Source organism: Pimephales promelas, chromosome 14, assembly GCF_988280905.1.
Source record: "Pimephales promelas chromosome 14, fPimPro1.hap1.1, whole genome shotgun sequence".
Lineage (NCBI taxonomy): Eukaryota > Metazoa > Chordata > Actinopteri > Cypriniformes > Leuciscidae > Pimephales > Pimephales promelas.
The window spans coordinates 35788951-35810430 of record NC_142782.1 but is presented as its reverse complement, the minus strand read 5'-3'; the positions used below and the strand labels follow the sequence as shown (position 1 = coordinate 35810430).

Below are 21480 nucleotides of genomic sequence, written 5' to 3'. Positions count from 1 at the left end.
CGCTGTTCTGTAACGCTGTTCTCTAACGCTGTTCTCTTCTCTAACGCTGTTCTCTAACACTGTTCTCTAACGCTGTTCTCTAACGCTGTTCTCTAACGCTGTTCTCTTCTCTAACGCTGTTCTCTAACACTGTTCTCTAACGCTGTTCTCAATCGCTGTTCTGTAACGCTGTTCTGTAACGCTGTTCTGTAACGCTGTTCTCTAACGCTGTTCTCTAACGCTGTTCTCAATCGCTGTTCTCTAACGCTGTTCTGTAACGCTGTTCTCTAACGCTGTTCTCTCACGCTGTTCTGTAACGCTGTTCTCTAACGCTGTTCTCTCACGCTGTTCTCTAACGCTGTTCTCTAACGCTGTTCTCTAACGCTGTTCTCTAACGCTGTTCTCAATCGCTGTTCTGTAACGCTGTTCTGTAACGCTCTTCTCTAACGCTGTTCTCTAACACTGTTCTCTAACGCTGTTCTGTAACGCTGTTCTGTAACGCTGTTCTGTAACGCTGTTCTCTAACGCTGTTCTCTAACGCTGTTCTCAATCGCTGTTCTCTAACGCTGTTCTCTAACGCTGTTCTCAATCGCTGTTCTCTAACGCTGTTCTGTAACGCTGTTCTCTAACGCTGTTCTCTCACGCTGTTCTCTAACGCTGTTCTCTCACGCCGTTCTCTCACGCCGTTCTCTAACGCTGTTCTCTCACGCTGTTCTCTCACGCTGTTCTCTAACGCTGTTCTCAATCGCTGTTCTCTAACGCTGTTCTCTAACGCTGTTCTCTAACGCTGTTCTCTAACGCTGTTCTCTAACGCTGTTCTCTAACGCTGTTCTCTAACGCTGTTCTGTAACGCTGTTCTCTAACGCTGTTCTCTAACGCTGTTCTCTCACGCTGTTCTCTAACGCTGTTCTCAATCGCTGTTCTCTAACGCTGTTCTCTAACGCTGTTCTCTAACGCTGTTCTCTCACGCTGTTCTCTCACGCTGTTCTCTAACGCTGTTCTCTAACGCTGTTCTCTAACGCTGTTCTCTAACGCTGTTCTCTAACGCTGTTCTCTAACGCTGTTCTGTAACGCTGTTCTCAATCGCTGTTCTCTAACGCTGTTCTCTAACGCTGTTCTCTAACGCTGTTCTCTAACGTTGTTCTCAATCGCTGTTCTCTCACGCTGTTCTCTAACGCTGTTCTCTAACGCTGTTCTCTCACGCTGTTCTCTAACGCTGTTCTGTAACGCTGTTCTGTAACGCTGTTCTCTAACGCTGTTCTCTAACGCTGTTCTCTTCTCTTACGCTGTTCTCTAACGCTGTTCTCTCACGCTGTTCTCTAACGCTGTTCTCTAACGCTGTTCTCTTCTCTAACGCTGTTCTCTTCTCTAACGCTGTTCTCTAACGCTGTTCTCTTCTCTAACGCTGTTCTCTAACGCTGTTCTCTTACGCTGTTCTCTAACGCTGTTCTCTAACGCTGTTCTCTTCTCTAACGCTGTTCTCTAACGCTGTTCTCTTCTCTAACGCTGTTCTCTAACGCTGTTCTCTTCTCTAACGCTGTTCTCTAACGCTGTTCTCTTACGCTGTTCTCTAACGCTGTTCTGTAACGCTGTTCTCTTCTCTAACGCTGTTCTCTAACGCTGTTCTCTAACGCTGTTCTCTAACGCTGTTCTCTAACGCTGTTCTCTAACGCTGTTCTCTAACGCTGTTCTGTAACGCTGTTCTCTAACGCTGTTCTCTAACGCTGTTCTCTAACGCTGTTCTCTTCTCTAACGCTGTTCTCTAACGCTGTTCTGTAACGCTGTTCTCTAACGCTGTTCTCTTCTCTAACGCTGTTCTGTAACGCTGTTCTCTAACGCTGTTCTGTAACGCTGTTCTCTAACGCTGTTCTCTTCTCTAACGCTGTTCTCTAACACTGTTCTGTAACGCTGTTCTGTAACGCTGTTCTCTAACTCTGTTCTCTAACGCTGTTCTCTAACGCTGTCTTCTTCAGGTTCGTGTCTCCTGACGGGCTCGGCGAGTCTTCAGCTGTGGTGTGACGTGTGTGTCAGTGCAGATCCTGAAGATGAGGCCGTGGGTCCTCAGCGCTGCTGGAGAAGCATATGGCAAAGCAAGTCAGTGTTCGTCCTTCACGTTCTTCACGTCACTCTGAGTTTCTCTGAATGCACTCTAACCGCTCCAGTCAAATCTCTCTGGATGTTACAGGTCCGCCGCCTCGACTCACTTCATCAAGTTTTCCCCTGACGGAGAGTTTTTTGCCACCGCAGGACAGGTTTGTGCTTGAACATGTGTGATATGTGCACTTAATAACACTTAATAACAGCTTTGTGTTCGCTGTTCACCCACAATCTTGCCATCCTTGATTTTAATACGCCGTCTGTTTATTTACAACAAGAAACATCCATTTTATATCCGTTCAGTCGTGAGTGTGTGTTGTTTCAGGACGACTGCTTGGTGAAAGTGTGGTACAGCACCAGCAAATGGCAGGCGGACGCCACCAAGCTCTTCACCCCGCTCGACCTGCGCTCCGAGATCAACTTCTCCTTCATTTACCTGGCTCACCCTCGCTCCGTCACCGGCTTCTCCTGGAGGAAGACCAGCAAACACATGCCCAGGTGAGTCCAGCCTGCAGACGCCTTACACCATTCAACTTAACGTTTCATTTAATATTCAGCAATAATATTGATCTGCCTGCATTGACACTATTATACAGAACTGAACTGTGTTTGTTGTTCCGGCGCGACGTCGCAGAAAAATAGAAACCATGTATAAAATAGATTCGTCACATGTTGCGGCTGGTTAGGACACGGTGTGACGCTCTCTCTGAACGCCTGTGTGTGTGTTCCTCCAGAGGGGTGGTGTGTAACGTGCTGCTGACCTGCTGCAAGGACAGTGTGTGTCGACTGTGGGCCGAAACGCTTCTGCCCAGCGACTGCCTGCTGTCCGGACTCAGACACAACCAGTGCAACAACGACAAGACCAACAACATGAAGAAGTCGTCCAGCAGCACCCTGAGCCAGAGCCCGATGGAGGTGAGGGGGCAGAGAGTTAAAGTCTAACAGGGTAGAATATAGTTTCATCTTTGTTAAAGCTGTATTATGTTGTTTTATTAATATTAATGACGGACGACGGTGGGAATATTAGTCTGCCGTCCCTTTAAGACCGAATAAACTGAGTGAGTCTCGATTTTTCAATCTTCTGCGTTTAAAAGTGTGTGAATGTGTAAATTGTCATGACAAAACAGATCCATATGATAAACTTTCCCTCTTGGTTGAATCGATCCGGTAATCGCATGCGCAGTGAGCCGTGGGATCCGTCGCCCCCTAGTGTTCACTGATGAGCGACTCTCTGTCCACAGCTGAACCTGAAGCCGTCGTGGAGAGAGGAGGTGAGGAGTTTATCTCAGCTCTCGTACACCGGCCCTCTTCCACAGCAGCAGAACAAACACTACTCACACCGTGCCAACATCACGCACGCCAACGCCCTGTGCCACTTCCACATCGCTGCCAGCATCAACCCAGCCACAGGTAACATGACCTCAGTGATGCTGACCGACACCCACATGACCTCAGTGATGCTGACCGACACCCACATGACCCCACATGACCTCAGTGATGCTGACCGACACCCACATGACCTCAGTGATGCTCTCGGCATCCCTCTCTGTAACTCTCTCAAACCTGTTGTGGAAACACGAGACCCACCGCCCTGTGTAATGTGTGTGTGTGTGTGTGTGTGTGCAGACATCCCTCTGCTGCCCTCCATCTCGGCCATGAGCGGCGCGGATGAGGAGGAACCGGGCGGCTCCTTCACCGTCCACTGGCTCAACAACAAGGAGCTGCACCTGACGCTGAGCATGGAGGTGTTCCTGCAGCAGCTGCGGAGCCGAGACGAGCAGAGCGGCCCCGCTGACACACACGGTACCCTGCCAGAATATGTGAAAATGTGACGCCTCCTTGATGCTTTGTCGACTCCATGCTCGTACTCATGCTGTTCAATTGTCAAAATCAGCACAGATGTAAAAAAAATCAAATTTTAATATTTGAACAAAAATGAAATTAAATGTGCTTATCAAATGTGTACAGTACATACAGTGGGACTGCAGACTCTAAATATTGACATTAACATTAACAATGCTGTAGAAGTGCACTTTACTAATAGTAAATGTTAACTAATCTAATTAAGTTAATGATTTTTATACAGCGATTCAGAGGTCTCGAGAGTTCAGTGTTGGGCAGGTCAGGTGTTTTAACGATTCATTAAAGTGAAAGGTTAAAATGAGTCATATCGGACGTGTCATTAGTGGACGTCTGTGGGATTATCTCGGCAGTTTAGGACATCGCACAAGATTTGCGTCTGTTCATATAGGCTTTTTCGTTAATTGAAACGAAAAAAAAAACAGTGTTACTCATCTTGCGAAATTAACGAATTACGCCGCAAAATAAAAAGTGGAAAGAGATAGCAAGTGAATTCAGGCCTGTGTCATGTTGCACATTTGAGAAAAACAATGGCACAATAAAAACAGATTTTCAGGTCTATGTCCAATTAAATCACTCACCCTTTTCCAGTTATTGGGTTAAAATACATATTTTGTCTGTTATTTGACTAAGGTGTACTAAAATGTGATTCCAAATTTTCTTTCTCATATCGCAATATAATATTGATATCGTTCGGACAGTGAAAAATATCTTTATATGAATTTTTGCTCATATCGCCCACCCCTAGTGTGTGTGTGTGTGTGTGTGTGTGTGTGTGTGTGTGTGTGTGTGTGTGTGTGTGTGTGTGTGTGTGTGTGTGTGTGTGTGTGTGTGTGTGTGTGTTCAAAGGCAAGGAAACCCGAAAGAGGAATCAGTTCTGTGTTCAAGTCTCTCTCTCTCTCTCTCTCTCTCTCTCTCTCTCTCTCTCTCTCTCTCTCTCCCTCTCTCCCTCTCTCTCTCTCTCTCTCTCAAGAAAAAGCATGTCTAAATGATGAACTTGCACTCTATGATGGCTAAATTTACTGTCATATGAGATTTAGGTCACACTAGAGCGCTAGATGTTCATAAATATTGCGTGGGTAATAAAGCTGTGGTGTGTGACATTTGTGCACTAATAAGCCTGTGAGGATTCGCATGCTCCAAAAATGCTTTTTTTCTTAGTATTTTTGTCTTGTTTCCACCCCTGACTGGCTATACTATCAATCATATTAGTAACAAAAACAAAAACACATCCTTCCTTTAGAAAGGCTGCAGTGGAAGTGTTGAACTTTCTCAGAACGAGGCCTTTCCTTTCGTTGCGCATTTTCTTCTGCTGCTAGTGACGTCATTTAGTTAATCGCCTTTCCAAAGCTGATTTAATCATGGTAAAGCAAAATTAATTTACAAAATAGTTTATATATATATATATATATATATATATATATGAAGAGTTCAGATGCAAAAGCCTCTAAGTGCCATTTGAAATCTTCTTCTTTAATGATGATTTTTATCTAACTTGTATATTTAAGTTCAGTGATTTCACTTAAATGGCAATGATAATTACCGATTAATTGTTATTTAAGTGAAATTACTGAACTTAAATATACAAGTTAGATAAAAATCATCATTAAAGAAGAAAATTTCAAATGGCATTTAGAGGCTTTTGCATCTGAACTCTTCATATATTGTGTGTGTGTGTGTAATTAGAATGGGCCGATTCTCCACACACACCGCGGGTCCACTTACATCCACATGTTTCTACGGTGGCCCTGGACGGACAAACGCGTTTCGTCACTGTGTTGTTGTTCATGATGAGAGTCTGTTAAAGACTCTGAATAATCAAGTAAACCTAATTTATTAATTTATCTTTGTAATGAAACCTCATTGTTTAACTGGCTACTCTCTGCTGTCTCAGACGACGACATCACTTCCTGTCGGCCGCCGTAACGTCTGCCGGGTGCAATTCGCAACCTCACCACTAGATGCCGCTAAATTACACACTGCACCTTTAAGAATTCTTTAGATATTTGGGCTGGAAACAAGACAGAAATACTGAGTAGGCATGTTCTGCAGATGTGGACGAGGAGGCGAGCGGCGCGTATGCTGTGGCTGTAGATCATCAGGTGGATGTTCTGCTGGGAGACTGGACCCGAGGAGCGGATATGCTGTTCAGCATACACCCGATGGACGGCTCGCTGCTGGTGTGGCACGTCGACTGGCTGGACGAGTACCAGCCGGGCATGTTCCGACAGGCGCAGGTACAACCAGCTTTGTGACGTTTGCATCATCGAATCATGTTCCTGCGAGCTTTGAACCCTTCTCTCTATTATAAATACAGATGTCTAGACTCAGTGTTAATGTTCTGTTTCAGGTGTCCTTCGTGTCCAGAATTCCCGTGGCCTTCCCCACCGGTGACGCCAACTCGCTCAGTCGCAGCGTGGTCATGTACGCCTGCAACAAAAACGTGGACCTGGCGATCCAGCACGGGCGTCAGCGGCCCGCGGGTCTCACGCACTCGTCCTCGGCGCTGATCGGTCAGAGCAAACCCTCGTCCAACAGCCTGCGCCTCAGCATCTTCACCCCCAGCGTCCTGATGATCTCCAAACACGCCGACGGATCCCTCAACCAGTGGGCCGTCAGCTTCGCCGAGGACTCGGGCTTCTCCACGGTGCTCAGCGTGTCCCATAAGTCCCGATACTGTGGCCACCGCTTCCACCTGAACGACCTGGCCTGCCACTCGCTGCTGCCGCTACTGCTGACCACCTCGCACCACAACGCCCTGAGGACACCCGACGCCGATCTGACCCGGCCGCCGGACCCGGCCCGCAGGAGCCGAGCCTCATCCGGAGGCGTCTCGCAGGACCCGAACGCCGTCTACAGCGAGCTGATCCTGTGGCGCGTGGATCCGGTGGGGCCGCTGTCGTTCTCGGGAGGCGTGTCGGAGCTAGCGAGGATAAACTCGCTGCACGCGTCGGCCTTCGCTAACGTGGCCTGGCTGCCCGCGCTCATCCCCAGCAACTGCCTCGGTGAGCACGCTCTCATTGGTTAACCTGGGGGGGGGGGGGGACTATGGAAGTGAATCATGTCAAATGTTGAATTGCACCAACTGAAAAAAAAATATGCATTGCGTTAACCATGCTTGCATTTTAATCCATTGCATTTTTAAGGCTTGCATTTTTATGGGCTGAAATTCAACATGGTTGAATATTTAAGCTGTGAATATTTCAATTAAAAACATTTCAAACACATTTTCATTATTAAAAATTCAATAATCCATATTTCACTTCCAACACATTAGTTACATAAGTCACATTAGTTAAATCTCTATCTATATTGCATGTTCAGACTTGCATGTTCATTCATATTAACTGGTTAATAGATGTTTTCTACAGGAGTATAATTATGAAATTAAAAAATTCTAAATTAATGCATTACAATTCAACTAAACCCCTTATATTTTAGTCATCTGAATTGTTTTATGAAATACAATACGATTTTAGTCGACTAAATCTACAGTAGATACTAATAAATACTAATACACTAATTTACACTAAATATAATAAATAGTTTGTTAAACTCTGTTACTTGGAATTGGAGGATTTCGAGAGATTCCCACCCCTAATAAAAGCAGAATTCACTGCGGAAACCAGTTTCATCTTGAATTCTGATGAGTTCAGCCTGACAGTCTCAAGTTAAAGACAAGAAAGCAAGAGTACAGGACAGGAAAAAGCACTCTGTGTGCGGATTTGGATATTTTTGGCGGTTTCATCCTTTAATAAGCGAGCTGGAAACACATCTGCGCCATCAGTCTCGGCCGCATAGAATATTCATTACTCTATTCAGCTTATGAATGTTTACTGTGCATCTCTAAAAGTTTAACTGGTGCACCTTTGTTCTGATTGGATGGATATTTCATTTCTTTCCCATAGGTGTGTATGGAAACTCACCCAGCGCCTGCTTCATCGCCAGCGACGGACACTCGCTGAGACTGTATCAGGCCATCATAGAGGCCAAGAAACTGCTGAGTGAACTCTCCAACCCCGACATCTCCGTAAGAACCAGCCCGCCTCTTATATCCGTGTGTCAAATTGGGCTGACAAAATGGCTGAACTGGGCGATTCGAATATTTTTCTTAAATATTAGTAAAACCAATAGAGGATAAAAGCAATGTATTATCTCCTGTGTCCACAAGAGGGAGCGCAATAAGCAAATATAAACCAAATCAAACATTTTCATTGACATTAAATAACATTCACTTTTTAAAGTGCATTAATTTTTTTAACGATTGTTCTTAAAATATTATTTCCTTAAAGTGCATTCAAGGAAAATTAGGTTAAACTGTGTTCGGGTTAGGGTTTGTGCATCTGTAACCTGAGAAAACACTCTTCAACACTCAGCGTAATGCACTACATGAACACACAATATCACTGTCATTCAGAAACACTTCTACTCACTACAGCTACACACTGTTGTTCACACACTGTTTAAATTCAACAAATATTCAAAATTCAGATTTTTTTTCCGGTCCTGCACATGTGTGTGTGTGATGTCTCGCTCCTCCAGAAATGCGTCAGCGAGGTGTTTAACATCATCAGCCAGCAGTCGACGGCCAAACCCGGCTGCATCATTGAGCTCGACGCCATCACGGACTTTGTACGTATAAGATCCGCCGCTGACTGTAACTAACAGAAGAGTGTCATGTCGTTCCCACAATGCTCAGCGCTCACCCTCTCTCGCACTGTTTGTTCAGCAGGGGAAAGAGACGCAGCTGTTGCACGTGTTTGAGGAGGAGCTGATCTTGGGAAATGAGAAGATAGACGACTGCCTGCAGGATTCTGGTAGGAGATCATTCTCTCTGATAGCTCACTCACTACGTTCACACGCAACCAGATCGTCCGCTAGTCATGGGACTGACGGCTCAATCGACTGAACGCTTCATGTAAACGCCTTCATCGATCTGGTTGAACTTGCAGAAATAGCGAAATGATGTAGAAATAGCGTAATGATGTAGAAATAGCGTAATGATGTAGAAATGACGTAGAAATAGCATAATGACGTAGAAATTGCATAATGACGTAGAAATTGCCTAATGACGTAGAAATGACGTAGAAATTGTGTAATGACGTAGAAATAGTGTAATGATGTAGAAATAGCGTAATGATGTAGAAATGACGTAGAAATAACGTAATGACGTAGAAATAGCATAATGACGTAGAAATTGCCTAATGACGTGGAAATGACTTAGAAATTGCGTAATGACGTAGAAATTGCGTAATGACGTAGAAATAGCGTAACGACGTAGAAATGATGTAGAAATAGTGTAATGACGTAGAAATTGCCTAATGACGTAGAAATAGCGTAACAACGTAGAAATGATGTAGAAGTAGCGTAATGACTTAGAAATTGCGTAATGACGTAGAAATTGCCTAATGACGTAGAAATAGCGTAACGACGTAGAAATGATGTAGAAATTGCGTAATGACGTAGAAATGATGTAGAAATAATGTAATGGCGTAGAAATTGCCTAATAATGTAGAAATAGCGTAATGACGTTGAAATAGCGTAATGACGTAGAAATGACGTAGAAATAGCGCAATGACGTAGAAATGATGTAGAAATAATGTAATGGCGTAGAAATTGCCTAATGATGTAGAAATAGCGTAATGACGTAGAAATGACGTAGAAATAGCGCAATGACGTAGAAATAGTGTAATGACGTAGAAATGATGTAGAAGTAGCGTAATGACTTAGAAATTGCGTAATGACGTAGAAATTGCGTAATGACGTAGAAATAGCGTAACGACGTAGAAATGATGTAGAAATAGTGTAATGACGTAGAAATTGCCTAATGACGTAGAAATAGCGTAACAACGTAGAAATGATGTAGAAATTGCGTAATGACGTAGAAATGATGTAGAAATAATGTAATGGCGTAGAAATTGCCTAATAATGTAGAAATAGCGTAATGACGTTGAAATAGCGTAATGACGTAGAAATGACGTAGAAATAGCGCAATGACGTAGAAATGATGTAGAAATAATGTAATGGCGTAGAAATTGCCTAATGATGTAGAAATAGCGTAATGACGTAGAAATGACGTAGAAATAGCGCAATGACGTAGAAATAGTGTAATGACGTAGAAATGATGTAGAAGTAGCGTAATGACTTAGAAATTGCGTAATGACGTAGAAATTGCGTAATGACGTAGAAATAGCGTAACGACGTAGAAATGATGTAGAAATAGTGTAATGACGTAGAAATTGCCTAATGACGTAGAAATAGCGTAACAACGTAGAAATGATGTAGAAATTGCGTAATGACGTAGAAATGATGTAGAAATAATGTAATGGCGTAGAAATTGCCTAATAATGTAGAAATAGCGTAATGACGTTGAAATAGCGTAATGACGTAGAAATGACGTAGAAATAGCGCAATGACGTAGAAATGATGTAGAAATAATGTAATGGCGTAGAAATTGCCTAATAATGTAGAAATAGCGTAATGACGTTGAAATAGCGTAATGACGTAGAAATGACGTAGAAATAGCGCAATGACGTAGAAATGATGTAGAAATAATGTAATGGCGTAGAAATTGCCTAATGATGTAGAAATAGCGTAATGACGTAGAAATGACGTGGAAATAGCGCAATGACGTAGAAATAGCGTAATGGCGTAGAAATGACGTAGAAATATCGTAATGACGTAGAAATAGCGTAATGGCGTAGAAATGACGTAGAAATATCGTAATGACGTGTTGGGTGTGTGTCTGTGTGGTAACCGCTTGTGTTCGTCTCAGTCCCCAGCCGGACGCTGTTCTCCGCTCGCTTCTTCCTGGTGGTGGTGGAGATCTCGGAGAACGCCAGATCTCTCCTGCACATGTGGCATCTTCAGTTAGACGCCGTTCCCGTCATTATGGGTTTGTAATGGATGTTGTTAAGAAAAGGGTTTAGTATATCATGTGACATGCTTCCTAGTGACCTTGATTCACAGTAGCTACGCACACACCTATAGACTGAACACGTGACACATCAGCGTTTCACAGATTTTTGAAGTTCGCACAGAGATGATCACGCTTTTCAAAACTTGCACCTGGGATCGTGTTTCAGTGTGTGTGTGTGTTCTCGAGCTCAAACACTGCTGTGTGTGAATGAACGTCCAGAACACATTAGAGTTTCTGTGTTCAGTAGAGCGGTGTCGGGTTAGCGGCCCATAAGTTAATCACTAACGATCTTTACAACGGAAGTGAATCAATCAAAACTAACTTTATCTGGACGATAACTTTATTGTAGATCTGCTGTAAAGCCTGAACACTCTCTGTGACTGTAATCTCCTGTTATCACTGTAACGCTGCTGTCAAACTCTATATCGTTAAAGCGCTGTATAGATGAAGCCTATATAACCGCATGATCACTAGTTTAACATTACATCAGCTATAAAGGTTATGCTCACACTCATTATATTTGACTCTTTCTGTCGATTAAACAGATTTGTTTCGTTCTTTCAGAGCAAACTCTACCTGCAGAGAGAGAGAGTGTGTCTCCATCACCCACAAACTGCTCTCAGTTTAACTTCGAGACGGTCGGCTCGCCGCATGTCCAGAGAGCGAGACTCGGAGCGTCCAACCTCCAGAGCGCCTGCCGCCTCGCGCTGACCCGCAGGAAGGTGTTCAGCCAGGAGCTGGCCGTGCCCCCGGGCGTGGAGGTCATGCGAGCGACGCCTGCTGCAGGTGTGTGTGTGTGTGAGCTGTGACTCAAGTCACTTGTAATGATTACTTTTTCAAGGAACTAATAAAGTTATGCGTTACTTTTAAAATTTTCAACAAAATATCTGAGTTACCTTTTCAAATAAGCAACACAAGTTTCTTTGTTTTCCCATTTATTGACTGACATCTCTCTTGTCCCCACGTTGAGAGAAATCAAAGTGCAGAGGCGTTTTGTGTGAACATTGTAGTTCTAGACTAAATATGAGCATTTTTTGCTTTCTTTTTGTATAACTTTTCAGAACAAAGACAGTCAACACAGCTCCTATGTTTAATTTCTGACCGATTATCTGAAAAACATTTGCCTTGCAGGACACTTGAGTTCTTCGTCTCTGCAGCCGGCTGGACGGGCTCCGTATCTGCTGGCCACATCGTGCTCCGACGGATCGGTCCGGTTCTGGAGGTGTAGCGCCGTCTCCGACCCCGATAGCTCTGGAGAAGCGGCGTACGTCTGGGAGGAGTGGCCTTTGCTGGTGGAGGACGGCGTGGCTAGCACTAGCGCTCTGAGCGTGAGCGGTCGGATAATGGGTCTCAGTTGCTGCCACACCAGCAGAGTCGCCGTAGCGCACCAGAACAACGGATCCGGTTCTGCCGAGCCACTCATGAACGTGAGCATATTCCAGTGCGACTCCACCGGCGGCTCCCAGTGGATGCTGGAACAGGTCCTGAAGGTCAGCGGCTCGTACAGCCCCAGTAGTAATGAGTGCGATAAGAGCCTGATGGGCTTGTCGAACAGTGATTGGCTGGTTGTCGCTGGGAAGAGGCAGGTCCACTTAGACTGGGTTTCCAGAGAAGACGGTTCTCATGTATTAACCGTCGCTCTGGGATCCAAGCTTTACATGTACGGGTTGCTTTCGGGAAAACCTCCGGATCTGGGTCTGTCCGACAGCGGCAGGGAGCACCACTGCGCCCGCCTGGTTCTGCTCAGAGTGGTGGATCTAGTGTCGTCCGTCGAGGGGTCGCTACCCATTCCGGTCTCGCTGTCTTGGGTGCGGGATGGGATCTTAGTGGTCGGGATGGACTGTGAGATGCACGTCTACTCCCAATGGCAGCCGGCGCTGACCGCCGGAGGGGGCAGCGTGGGCACCGGCAGCGTGACGTCTCTGAAACTGGAAGGGCTCAGTCCGAATCCTGCTAAAAAGACTCTGAGCAGGTCCATGACCAGTTTGGCTCAGAAGCTCAGTGGAAAGAGAACCGTGTACGACCTCCCGGCTGAGATGGAGGACTCTGGGCTGTTCGAGGCCGCGCACCACCTGTCGCCCACTCTGCCCCAGTATCACCCGGTGCAGCTGTTGGAGCTCATGGACCTCGGGAAGATGCGGCGGGCCAAAGCCATCCTTTCCCATCTGGTGAAGTGCATCGCCGGAGAGATCGTGACCCTGAAGGACCCCGCTGTCAGCCAGGAGCGCCGTCTGCGCTCGCTCACCATTAGCGCCAGCGGGAGCACCACCAGAGACCCAAAGATGTTCAGCAAGGGCGAGAGCTCGGACTACACCGAGATCGACTCCATCCCGCCGCTGCCGCTGTATGCGCTGTTAGCCGCCGATGACGAAACGGCCCCCGGTGCCAAAGAAAGAGCGGACAGCGTGAGCGCTCACGGCGCCAGTGCGTCCAGTCAGAGCGGCGCTTACGATGAGCTCTTCTCCAGCCCCGGCGTCAGCGCGGATGACCTGGACCCGTTTGATGCGGACGAGGAAGATGCTAGCGCTAAAGTCATCGATCTGTCCAAGTACAGCCCCACGTTTTTCGGCTCGGAGCACGCTCAGGTGCTGTCCGGACACCTGCTGCACTCCAGCCTGCCGGGCCTGACCCGGATGGAGCAGATGTCTCTGATGGCCTTGGCAGACACCATCGCCTCCACCAGCACCGACATCGGAGAGAGTCAAGGAAAAGGCAAAGGTCATTATCTTATATTGATGATTGTTCATTTGTATAGATGTGATCAATGTGATGTCATTTCCTCAGGCGGAGAGACTCTGGATGAATGCGGACTGAAGTTCCTGCTGGCCGTTCGCCTGCACAGCTTCCTCCTGACGTCTCTGCCCCCGGCTCATCGAGCTCAGCTGTCCTGTCAAGGTGCGTGTACAAGGGTTTAGAGTGTGGTTCTGCGTCGGTGTGACGGGCGAGTGTAGGGGCGCATACGTTCGAAAATCAATTGCACAACCGATCGGACCCACCAACACAAGTTTCGAACCGAAAATGTGTTTAATGTGGACAGATCAATACAGCACACAAAACATGTGGGATGTTGGGAAATAACAATGTCTTTTCTATTAACCAAATACTTTTTAATATTCGCTATTACTTCAATGCAAGTGAACAAGCGCGCCGTTATGTGTTGTGCAGTGACGTGTGTGTTACACTGCAATACACTGCATTTAAATTATCATGAGGTCTCACGAGTTCTGTATTTGCGCTAAATCCGCGCAAAATTTGGCTTACACGAACTTCCCCAGAAAAGTGATTAAACAGAGAAACTAGGGCGGTCAGTTAAACGCGTTATTAACGGCGTTAACGCAAACCCATTTTAACGGCGTCGATTTTTTTTATCGTGCGATTAACAATCTTTTCGGCCTAGCAAACTTTGTCGTTTTTTTTTCACAACTGGACGCGGCATGCGGACGTTTTGTTGCTTTGACGACCAAAGCACAAGCGGATCTAGCGTAAACACGCCGCACACACTTGTTTGGGTTTGCGAGCCAGCCAAATAGTTGGTAAACGTTACGTTTCGAGTGGATGACGAGCACGAGACGCCGAAACGGATGCCAATAAGATTATTTGCTTCAAGTGAGAATGTTAGTGTGAGATTGAACACAGTATATTCCAACGTTGTTTTCAATAAAAAGCATTTGCACAAAGCAAGCCGATCCACTTTTCCTTGTTGATAAGAGCATTAAAATGAGAAAAAATAATGTGAGAAAAAGAAATCAAGAGACATTCAGAATAGATAAAAATGTGTAATTAATCGCGAGTTAACTACGACATTAATGCAATTAATCGCGATTAAATATTTTAATCGTTTGACAGCACTAATAGAAATGTTAAAATGCTACTCTGGGTTGGTCTTCCACCGCTGTGCGTCTGGTCTGCAGGCCTGTCCACCTGCCACTACGCCTGGGCGTTCCACTCCGAGGCCGAGGAGGAGCTGCTCCACATGCTCCCCGCGCTGCAGAAGGCTGACCCCTGCTGGCCGGAGCTGCGGGCCATGGGCGTGGGCTGGTGGCTGCGCAGCACCAATAAACTTCGCAGATGCATCGAGAAGGTCTGTCGAAACTGATTCCGTTTTCTATGCATATTAAGGAATGAGTCATGTGGGAAACTTGAGTAAATGAAACGTTCATGTTTTAATGCGCTGGAGATGCATGCATTCTGTCTGTGTGATTATTTTCTCCAGTAAATGCTTCTTGATTTACAAATGTTTTGATATTTGGACTGGAAACAAGACAAACATGCCGAGTAAAGAACAGCAGTTTTTGCAGTGAACCGTATGGGGTGAGAAAAAAAAATCATTCAAATGGAAAACAAGATTATTTTTCTTACCCCATTGGCAGATCACTTTGCTTATTTTAAGCAAAAACTCACTTCATTTAGATTTTTCTTTTTTATCTGAGAATTTCTTATGTCGTCTTACTCATCTACTAAATGCATCTTGATTTAATAATGTTACGATTTTTGCAGTGTAAAGAGTCTTTGAAGGTTGGAAAATTCTTGATGGCCATTTTCTCAAACCTTTAGCTAATAACTGGGATCTCAAGCATCTAACATCCCTAAATGCATTACCTCTCCTACACAGATTGTCCAGTCTGCTTATTTAGGTGTTGTTCTGTGTGCATGTGCATCAGATGCACGTCTTAAGCCACAATATCCAACTTCTCATTGAGATCACTAAACTAAACTTTACTAGACTTTTGTTATGCAAGACGTCAATGTCATTTGAAAACGTTAGACAAATCAGAAAAGGGAGTGAGCATCTCGGTGTTTGTTTGAATGCTGATCATCATACTGTCACTGCTTTTCTTGTGCTTCTGAAACCCGATATTAAAGGAGTAGTTCACTTTCACTTCACTGATAATTTACTCACCCCCACGTCATCCAAGATGTCCATGTCTTTCTTTCTTCAGTCGAAAAGACATTTTCCTTTCTTCAGCATTTTCTCCATATAATGGACTTCAATGGGGTCCAAACAGTTCAAGGTCCAAATGAGAGTTTCAGTGCAAACTGTTCAAAGGGCTTTAAACAACACCAGATGATGAATAAGGGTCTTATCAAGCGAAACGATCGCTCATTTAATAAATAAATAACAAAGTTTAAGTTTTATAAGCTCAAAAACGAAAAAAGATTCGTTCATTTTGATGAACGAGTTCGAACAGGAGAGTCACGAACGCGCATCACAGAACAGAGCAAGGCGAGCATTTGAGCTTATAAAACTTATTTTAACTTTTTTTTTTTTAATGAGTGATCGTTTCGCTTGATAAGACCCTTATTCATCGTCTGGTGTCGTTTAAAGCCCTTTGAACAGTTTGCACTGAAACTCTCATTTGGACCTTGAACCGTTTGGACCCCATTGAAGTCCATTATATGGAGAAAATCCTGGAATGTTTTCATCAAAAACCTTCATTTCTTTTCGACTGAAGAAAGAAAGACATGGACATCTTGGATGACACGGGGGTGAGTAAATTATCAGCAAAAGTTTTTTAAAGTGAACTACTCCTTTAATGATGGCTGATCCTCTCCCTCCGCCAGGTGGCAAAAGCTGCTTTTCAGAGAAACAACGACCCGTTAGACGCAGCCTTGTTTTATCTGGCCATGAAGAAGAAAGCTGTGGTTTGGGGACTGTACAGGTAACTCACACACACACACACATGTTGAAGTGTCATTCCCCCGTCAGCAAGGCTTCCGTTCACCGAGAGCTTGTGTGTGTGTGTGTGTGTGTGTGTGTAGGTCTCACCAGAACTCGAAGATGACCACGTTCTTCAGCAATAACTTCAGTGAAGATCGCTGGAGGAGAGCGGCTCTGAAGAACGCCTTCTCTCTGCTGGGGAAACAGCGCTTCCAGCATTCTGCGGCTTTCTTTCTGCTGGCTGGATCCCTGAAAGATGCTGTCGAGGTGTGCAAATCTTTCCAGTCAAACTTCCTCATGTTTTGCAGTGTAAACTGACTGCGTCCACACACTCGGTGTGTATATGACAGATTGAGGGCGGAGTATTGCTGGCTTAGCAAATGACGCTACATTACGGCCGTTCTCGACAACGCACCAAAAGTGGAGATTCAGTACGTGCTCGCATGAACAAACATAGACAGGGTGACAGATTGAAGACTCAGACTTTCTTTCAAACAAAATTCCCAAATATCCTCACGATGGCAACCGTGACATTGATTATTATACAAGAGGTCAACAAACAACCAGTGCTTTATTTTGCTACGAAAGAATAGTTCCAACGATGGACACAGCAGAACCACAGCACACATCGTGTTTCGTGAACAATTCTGCCGCTTTGAGTGAATCGTGAGTCACTCGTTCAGTGACTCATAAATACAGCCAGTTGCTTTACTGAATAAACGAATGACTCGCTTGTTAAGAAGACCGTCACTTACCGCCCCCTACTGGCAGTGTTAGTTTAATATTTCAAAGTATCACTTCGTTTTTACCATTGCATATTGCTCTATTGAAAACCTGCTCAGACAAGATGATTGTGCCCAAAAGTCACATTTGTGAAAGGAAAACGTAAACTGTCCGTTTTCATGATGGTGATACTGTGAGGTTGTCGGTTCTCCACATGCTCAGGTCTGTATAGAGAAGATGCAGGACCTCCAGCTGGCTCTGGTCATCTGTCGACTGTACGAGTCGGAGTTCGAGATGTCCTGCACCTACAAACGGATCCTGCAGAGGCACGTGTTGGGTTATGACCACCAGATGGCGCCGCACCAGGACCCGTTCTTGCGCAGCATGGCATTCTGGGTATTAGACGACTACAGCAGGGCACTGGACACTCTGCTGGAGCAGCCCAATGAAGGTGAGACCTGAGACCGATGACATCAGAGTCCGGTTCTGTGTGAACGCACGGGTCAGGGTTCGGTTCATGGGGATTTAAGTACAAATCGCAATTTGTTGTGTGAGAACACACTGGCCTGATTTGATTGCTTCTGCTTGTTAAACTGCAAAAAAACATTTTCTTAAAGGGGACGTCTGACTTTAAGTGATGAGCAAATGAAGACAGAAGCCCAACTACGCCTTTAATCGGCTGATAAACACAGATTTAATCTGCGCTGACGAGTATAAATGTGCAAACGGACACTCACAAAGGCCACGCTCATTTGACCAGAATCTGCTTCCTCTGCAAATGTCACATGTCGGGGCGAGCGCACGTCACACGAGCGTCACGTTCAGGGGTTATTCGCTCGCTACGATACTGAACGATTACAAGACCAGCAAAAACAAAGAGAAACATTCGGTATCAAATCAGTGTAGAAGAAGGCAGAAGCAGGAGAGGAACACACACCTGTAACTGTGATCTGAGTGTATGTCTACCGACCCAGAAAACAGGAACAGTGAAACCCAGTAACTGTGTTCTGGTGAGTCTCTCTCTGAGAGCATGTCATGAAATAAGCCGATCAGATTTCGCTCCTTCTGGCGTATGAGGAGGTTTTTGCTCACACCCAAAAAGAGGCCAGTTTGACGAGCTGTAATAAATGATATTTTGAGCTGAAATTTCACAAGGCAAGTTTATTTATATAGCACATTTCATACACAATGGCATTTTAAAGTACTTTACATAGAAGAAATTAAAATAATCAAAAGAAATCAGAATAATTAAAACAGTTTAGAATAAAATAAAATACAGTAAATTATTAAAACAATTTAGAATCAAAAATAAAATGACGTTCACACACACATTCTGTAGATATCTTGTGAAAATAGGCATGATATGTCACATGTAAGTAATATTGCATCTCTATTAAATGCGTGTGATATTTTACTGAAATAACTGCTTTATACCAAGACTTGTTTAGAAAATGTTTAGCAGTTTATAGATCCCGCAGAGAAAAACCATTGAATGTCGATATAGCCTCAGAGATATTCGGCAGATATTAGTTCTTGTTTCAAGCACAAACTCGCTTCATTTTAAAGGGTTAGTTGACCCAAAAATGAAAATTCTGTCAGTATTTACTCACCCTCATGTTGTTCAACCCCGTAAGACCTTCGTTCATCTTCGCAACACAAATTAAGATATTTAAGATATTAAGATCGCTCCATAGGCTTCTTGAGGGAATGACTCTTGCTGGCATCGAAAAGTCATTAAAGACATCGTTAAAATAGTCCAAGTGACTACAGGGGCTCAATCTTAACTTTATCAAACGACGAGAACACTTTTGTGCGCAAAAACAAACAAAAATAACGACTTTATTTCAACTATTCACTTCCTTCTCCATGGGCCTGTAGTCAGTTAACGTAGTGTGATTGCGTAAAGCTACGTCACACGTAGGCTCACTATTGGCCGACGCTGGTCATGTGTGTGTGATGCGTGTGACGTACAATAACAGAAGCTTACGCTATTAAACTAGTAACCTGACTCGCGCAGAGGGAGAAATAAACCAATAGTTGAAATAAAGTCGTTATTTTTGTTATTTTTGCGCACAAAAGTGTTCTCGTCGTTTGATAAAGTTAAGATTGAGCCCCTGTAGTCACTTGGACTATTTTAACGATGTCTTTAATGACTTTTCGATGCCAGCAAGAGTCATTCCCTCAAGAAGCCTATGGACTGTATGCAGGAGCGATCTTAATATCTTAAATATCTTAATTTGTGTTGCGAAGATGAACGAAGGTCTTACGGGGTTGAACAACATGAGGGGGAGTAAATACTGACAGAATTTTCATTTTTGGGTCAACTAACCCTTTAATACATATGTCAGAATATAAGATTTGAAGTAATTTTGCATCTCTGATGAGCACTAATGCAAGAGGTCTGTCCTCGTCATGTGACGTGACTGACTCGAGTCGATCTGTTTCAGGCGCCGCCGGCTCGTCTCCCTGTAACCCTGAGGTGTTTAACTTCTACACGTTCCTGCGCTCGCACCCGCTGCTCCTGCGCCGCCACTTCGGCTCCTCCGAGAAGCCTGGCGTGTGTCTGCCGGTCGAGGGGCGCGAGGTCGACTCCATCAGCCTCACCGAGAGACGGCTGTTCTTCAGCGCCGCGCACACACACCTGCAGGCCGGCTGCCCCATGCTGGCGCTCGAGGTGCTCTCCAAAATGCCCAAAGTGGTGAAGCGCTCGAAGGCGCGAGAGAACCGGCCCGTGTCGTGGAGCTCGTCCGACGGCCTGGAGAAGCAGGACTGGTCTCAGCCGGTCCTCAACGGCTTCCAGTCGGTGTCCTCGCTCTCGTCTCCCAGAGAGGACAGTCATTCGGACTCGGTTCTGAGCTTCGACTGGAGCCAGCCCTCCCTCGCCCTGCAGGACGAGCCTCTGGAGATGAAGTGGGACTCGGACGAGTCGGACGTGGAAGAGTCGGGCCTGGCCATGAAGACCGTTCGCCCGGAGACCAGCGGAGACGCTCCGGTAGGCCGGCACAATCAGTCGGGTTTATAATCGCATCCAAAATAAGAGTTTGTGTTTACATAATGTATGTGTGTGTGCTGTTTATAACTATTTTGTATTGATAAATACACACACATGCATGGATATGTTTAAGAAAAAATGTTATTTATAAAATACAATAATGTATAAATATACATACAGTATGTACATGCAAATATATTTTAAATATATACTTGCATATGTGTGTCTTTTTTTCAACACAAAATAGTTATACACAGCACACACGCTTATATTGGATGCGATTAATCATTGCCCAGCACTTGTGATAACCGTAATTAATAATCGGAATTACAATCTCAAGGGAATAATCAAGTCATCTTCATTTTTGCAGCACTTTTAACCGTGTAGATTGATCCACCGCAGCAGCTTTACAGGAGATTACAGTCACAGAGATTGTTTTGGGTTTACAGCAGATCTAGAATAAGGTTATTGTCCAGATAAAGTTGTAATCAACCGTTGTGATTTTGTGGCACTCGTGCAGGTCTTGGCCTCCACCCCGACGGACCGTGGGGATCCTCCCGCCCTGACCGAGGACATCCTCGCGGCCCGGCTGAAGTTCAGCTCCTGCCTGAAGATCCTGAGCTCGGAGTTACGGACTCTCTCCACGGGCTACGAGCTGGACGGAGGGAAGCTGAGGCATCAGCTGTGCCACTGGCTGGAGCGCGAGGTGTCGGCCCTGCAGGGCGTCTGCGGGTACAACCCGTTCCTCCAGACCCCGCCCGAGGGCATCTCCTCGGACCCGAGCCGGCGGGAGGATCCGGGTCGGGAGGACCAGCGCCGGCGGAGGCTGTGGCTGAAGAGGAACCAGCCCTTGCTCCGCATCTTCCTCAGTTACTGCAGTCTCCACGGCTCTCACGGAGGAGGACTGGCCTCCGTCAGGATGGAGCTCATTCTGCTCCTGCAGGAGTCCCAGCAGGTAACAGGGTTTAAAGGGGTAGTTCACCCAAAAATTAAATTAGCCCATGATTTACTGCCCCTCCAGCCATCCTAGAGTATATGACACTCTTCTTTCAGACAAACACAATCAGAGTTATATTATAAATGTCCTGACTCTTCCCAGCTTTATAATGGCAGTGAATGGCTGTTTCTGTTTTAAAGTCCCTAAAAGTGCATCTGTCTATCATAAAAGTGCATCTGTCCATCATAAAAGTGCATCTGTCCATCATAAAAGTGCATCTGTCCATCATAAAAGTGCATCTGTCCATCATAAAA

General features: G+C 45.2%; 1 protein-coding gene across 5 annotated transcripts in view; it reads left to right on the top strand.

Annotated features, from left to right (window-relative positions):
- Positions 1 to 21480, top strand: part of dmxl1 (Dmx like 1) — a 45423-nt gene that overhangs the window by 6524 nt on the left and 17419 nt on the right. For 3 of the 5 annotated variants that reach the window (XM_039666204.2, XM_039666207.2, XM_039666202.2), the window contains exons 6-26: positions 1953 to 2073; positions 2165 to 2231; positions 2402 to 2574; positions 2811 to 2991; positions 3318 to 3486; positions 3703 to 3879; positions 5989 to 6173; positions 6287 to 6941; positions 7845 to 7966; positions 8479 to 8568; positions 8666 to 8753; positions 10712 to 10831; positions 11420 to 11641; positions 11987 to 13573; positions 13640 to 13750; positions 14767 to 14936; positions 16418 to 16515; positions 16616 to 16781; positions 17460 to 17688; positions 19685 to 20229; positions 20750 to 21184. In XM_039666204.2, the coding sequence (XP_039522138.2) occupies positions 1953 to 2073; positions 2165 to 2231; positions 2402 to 2574; positions 2811 to 2991; positions 3318 to 3486; positions 3703 to 3879; positions 5989 to 6173; positions 6287 to 6941; positions 7845 to 7966; positions 8479 to 8568; positions 8666 to 8753; positions 10712 to 10831; positions 11420 to 11641; positions 11987 to 13573; positions 13640 to 13750; positions 14767 to 14936; positions 16418 to 16515; positions 16616 to 16781; positions 17460 to 17688; positions 19685 to 20229; positions 20750 to 21184 (5711 nt within the window). The remainder of the gene's footprint in view (positions 1 to 1952; positions 2074 to 2164; positions 2232 to 2401; positions 2575 to 2810; positions 2992 to 3317; positions 3487 to 3702; positions 3880 to 5988; positions 6174 to 6286; positions 6942 to 7844; positions 7967 to 8478; positions 8569 to 8665; positions 8754 to 10711; positions 10832 to 11419; positions 11642 to 11986; positions 13574 to 13639; positions 13751 to 14766; positions 14937 to 16417; positions 16516 to 16615; positions 16782 to 17459; positions 17689 to 19684; positions 20230 to 20749; positions 21185 to 21480) is intronic. The other 2 variants (XM_039666205.2, XM_039666206.2) reach the window with 2 other exon arrangements.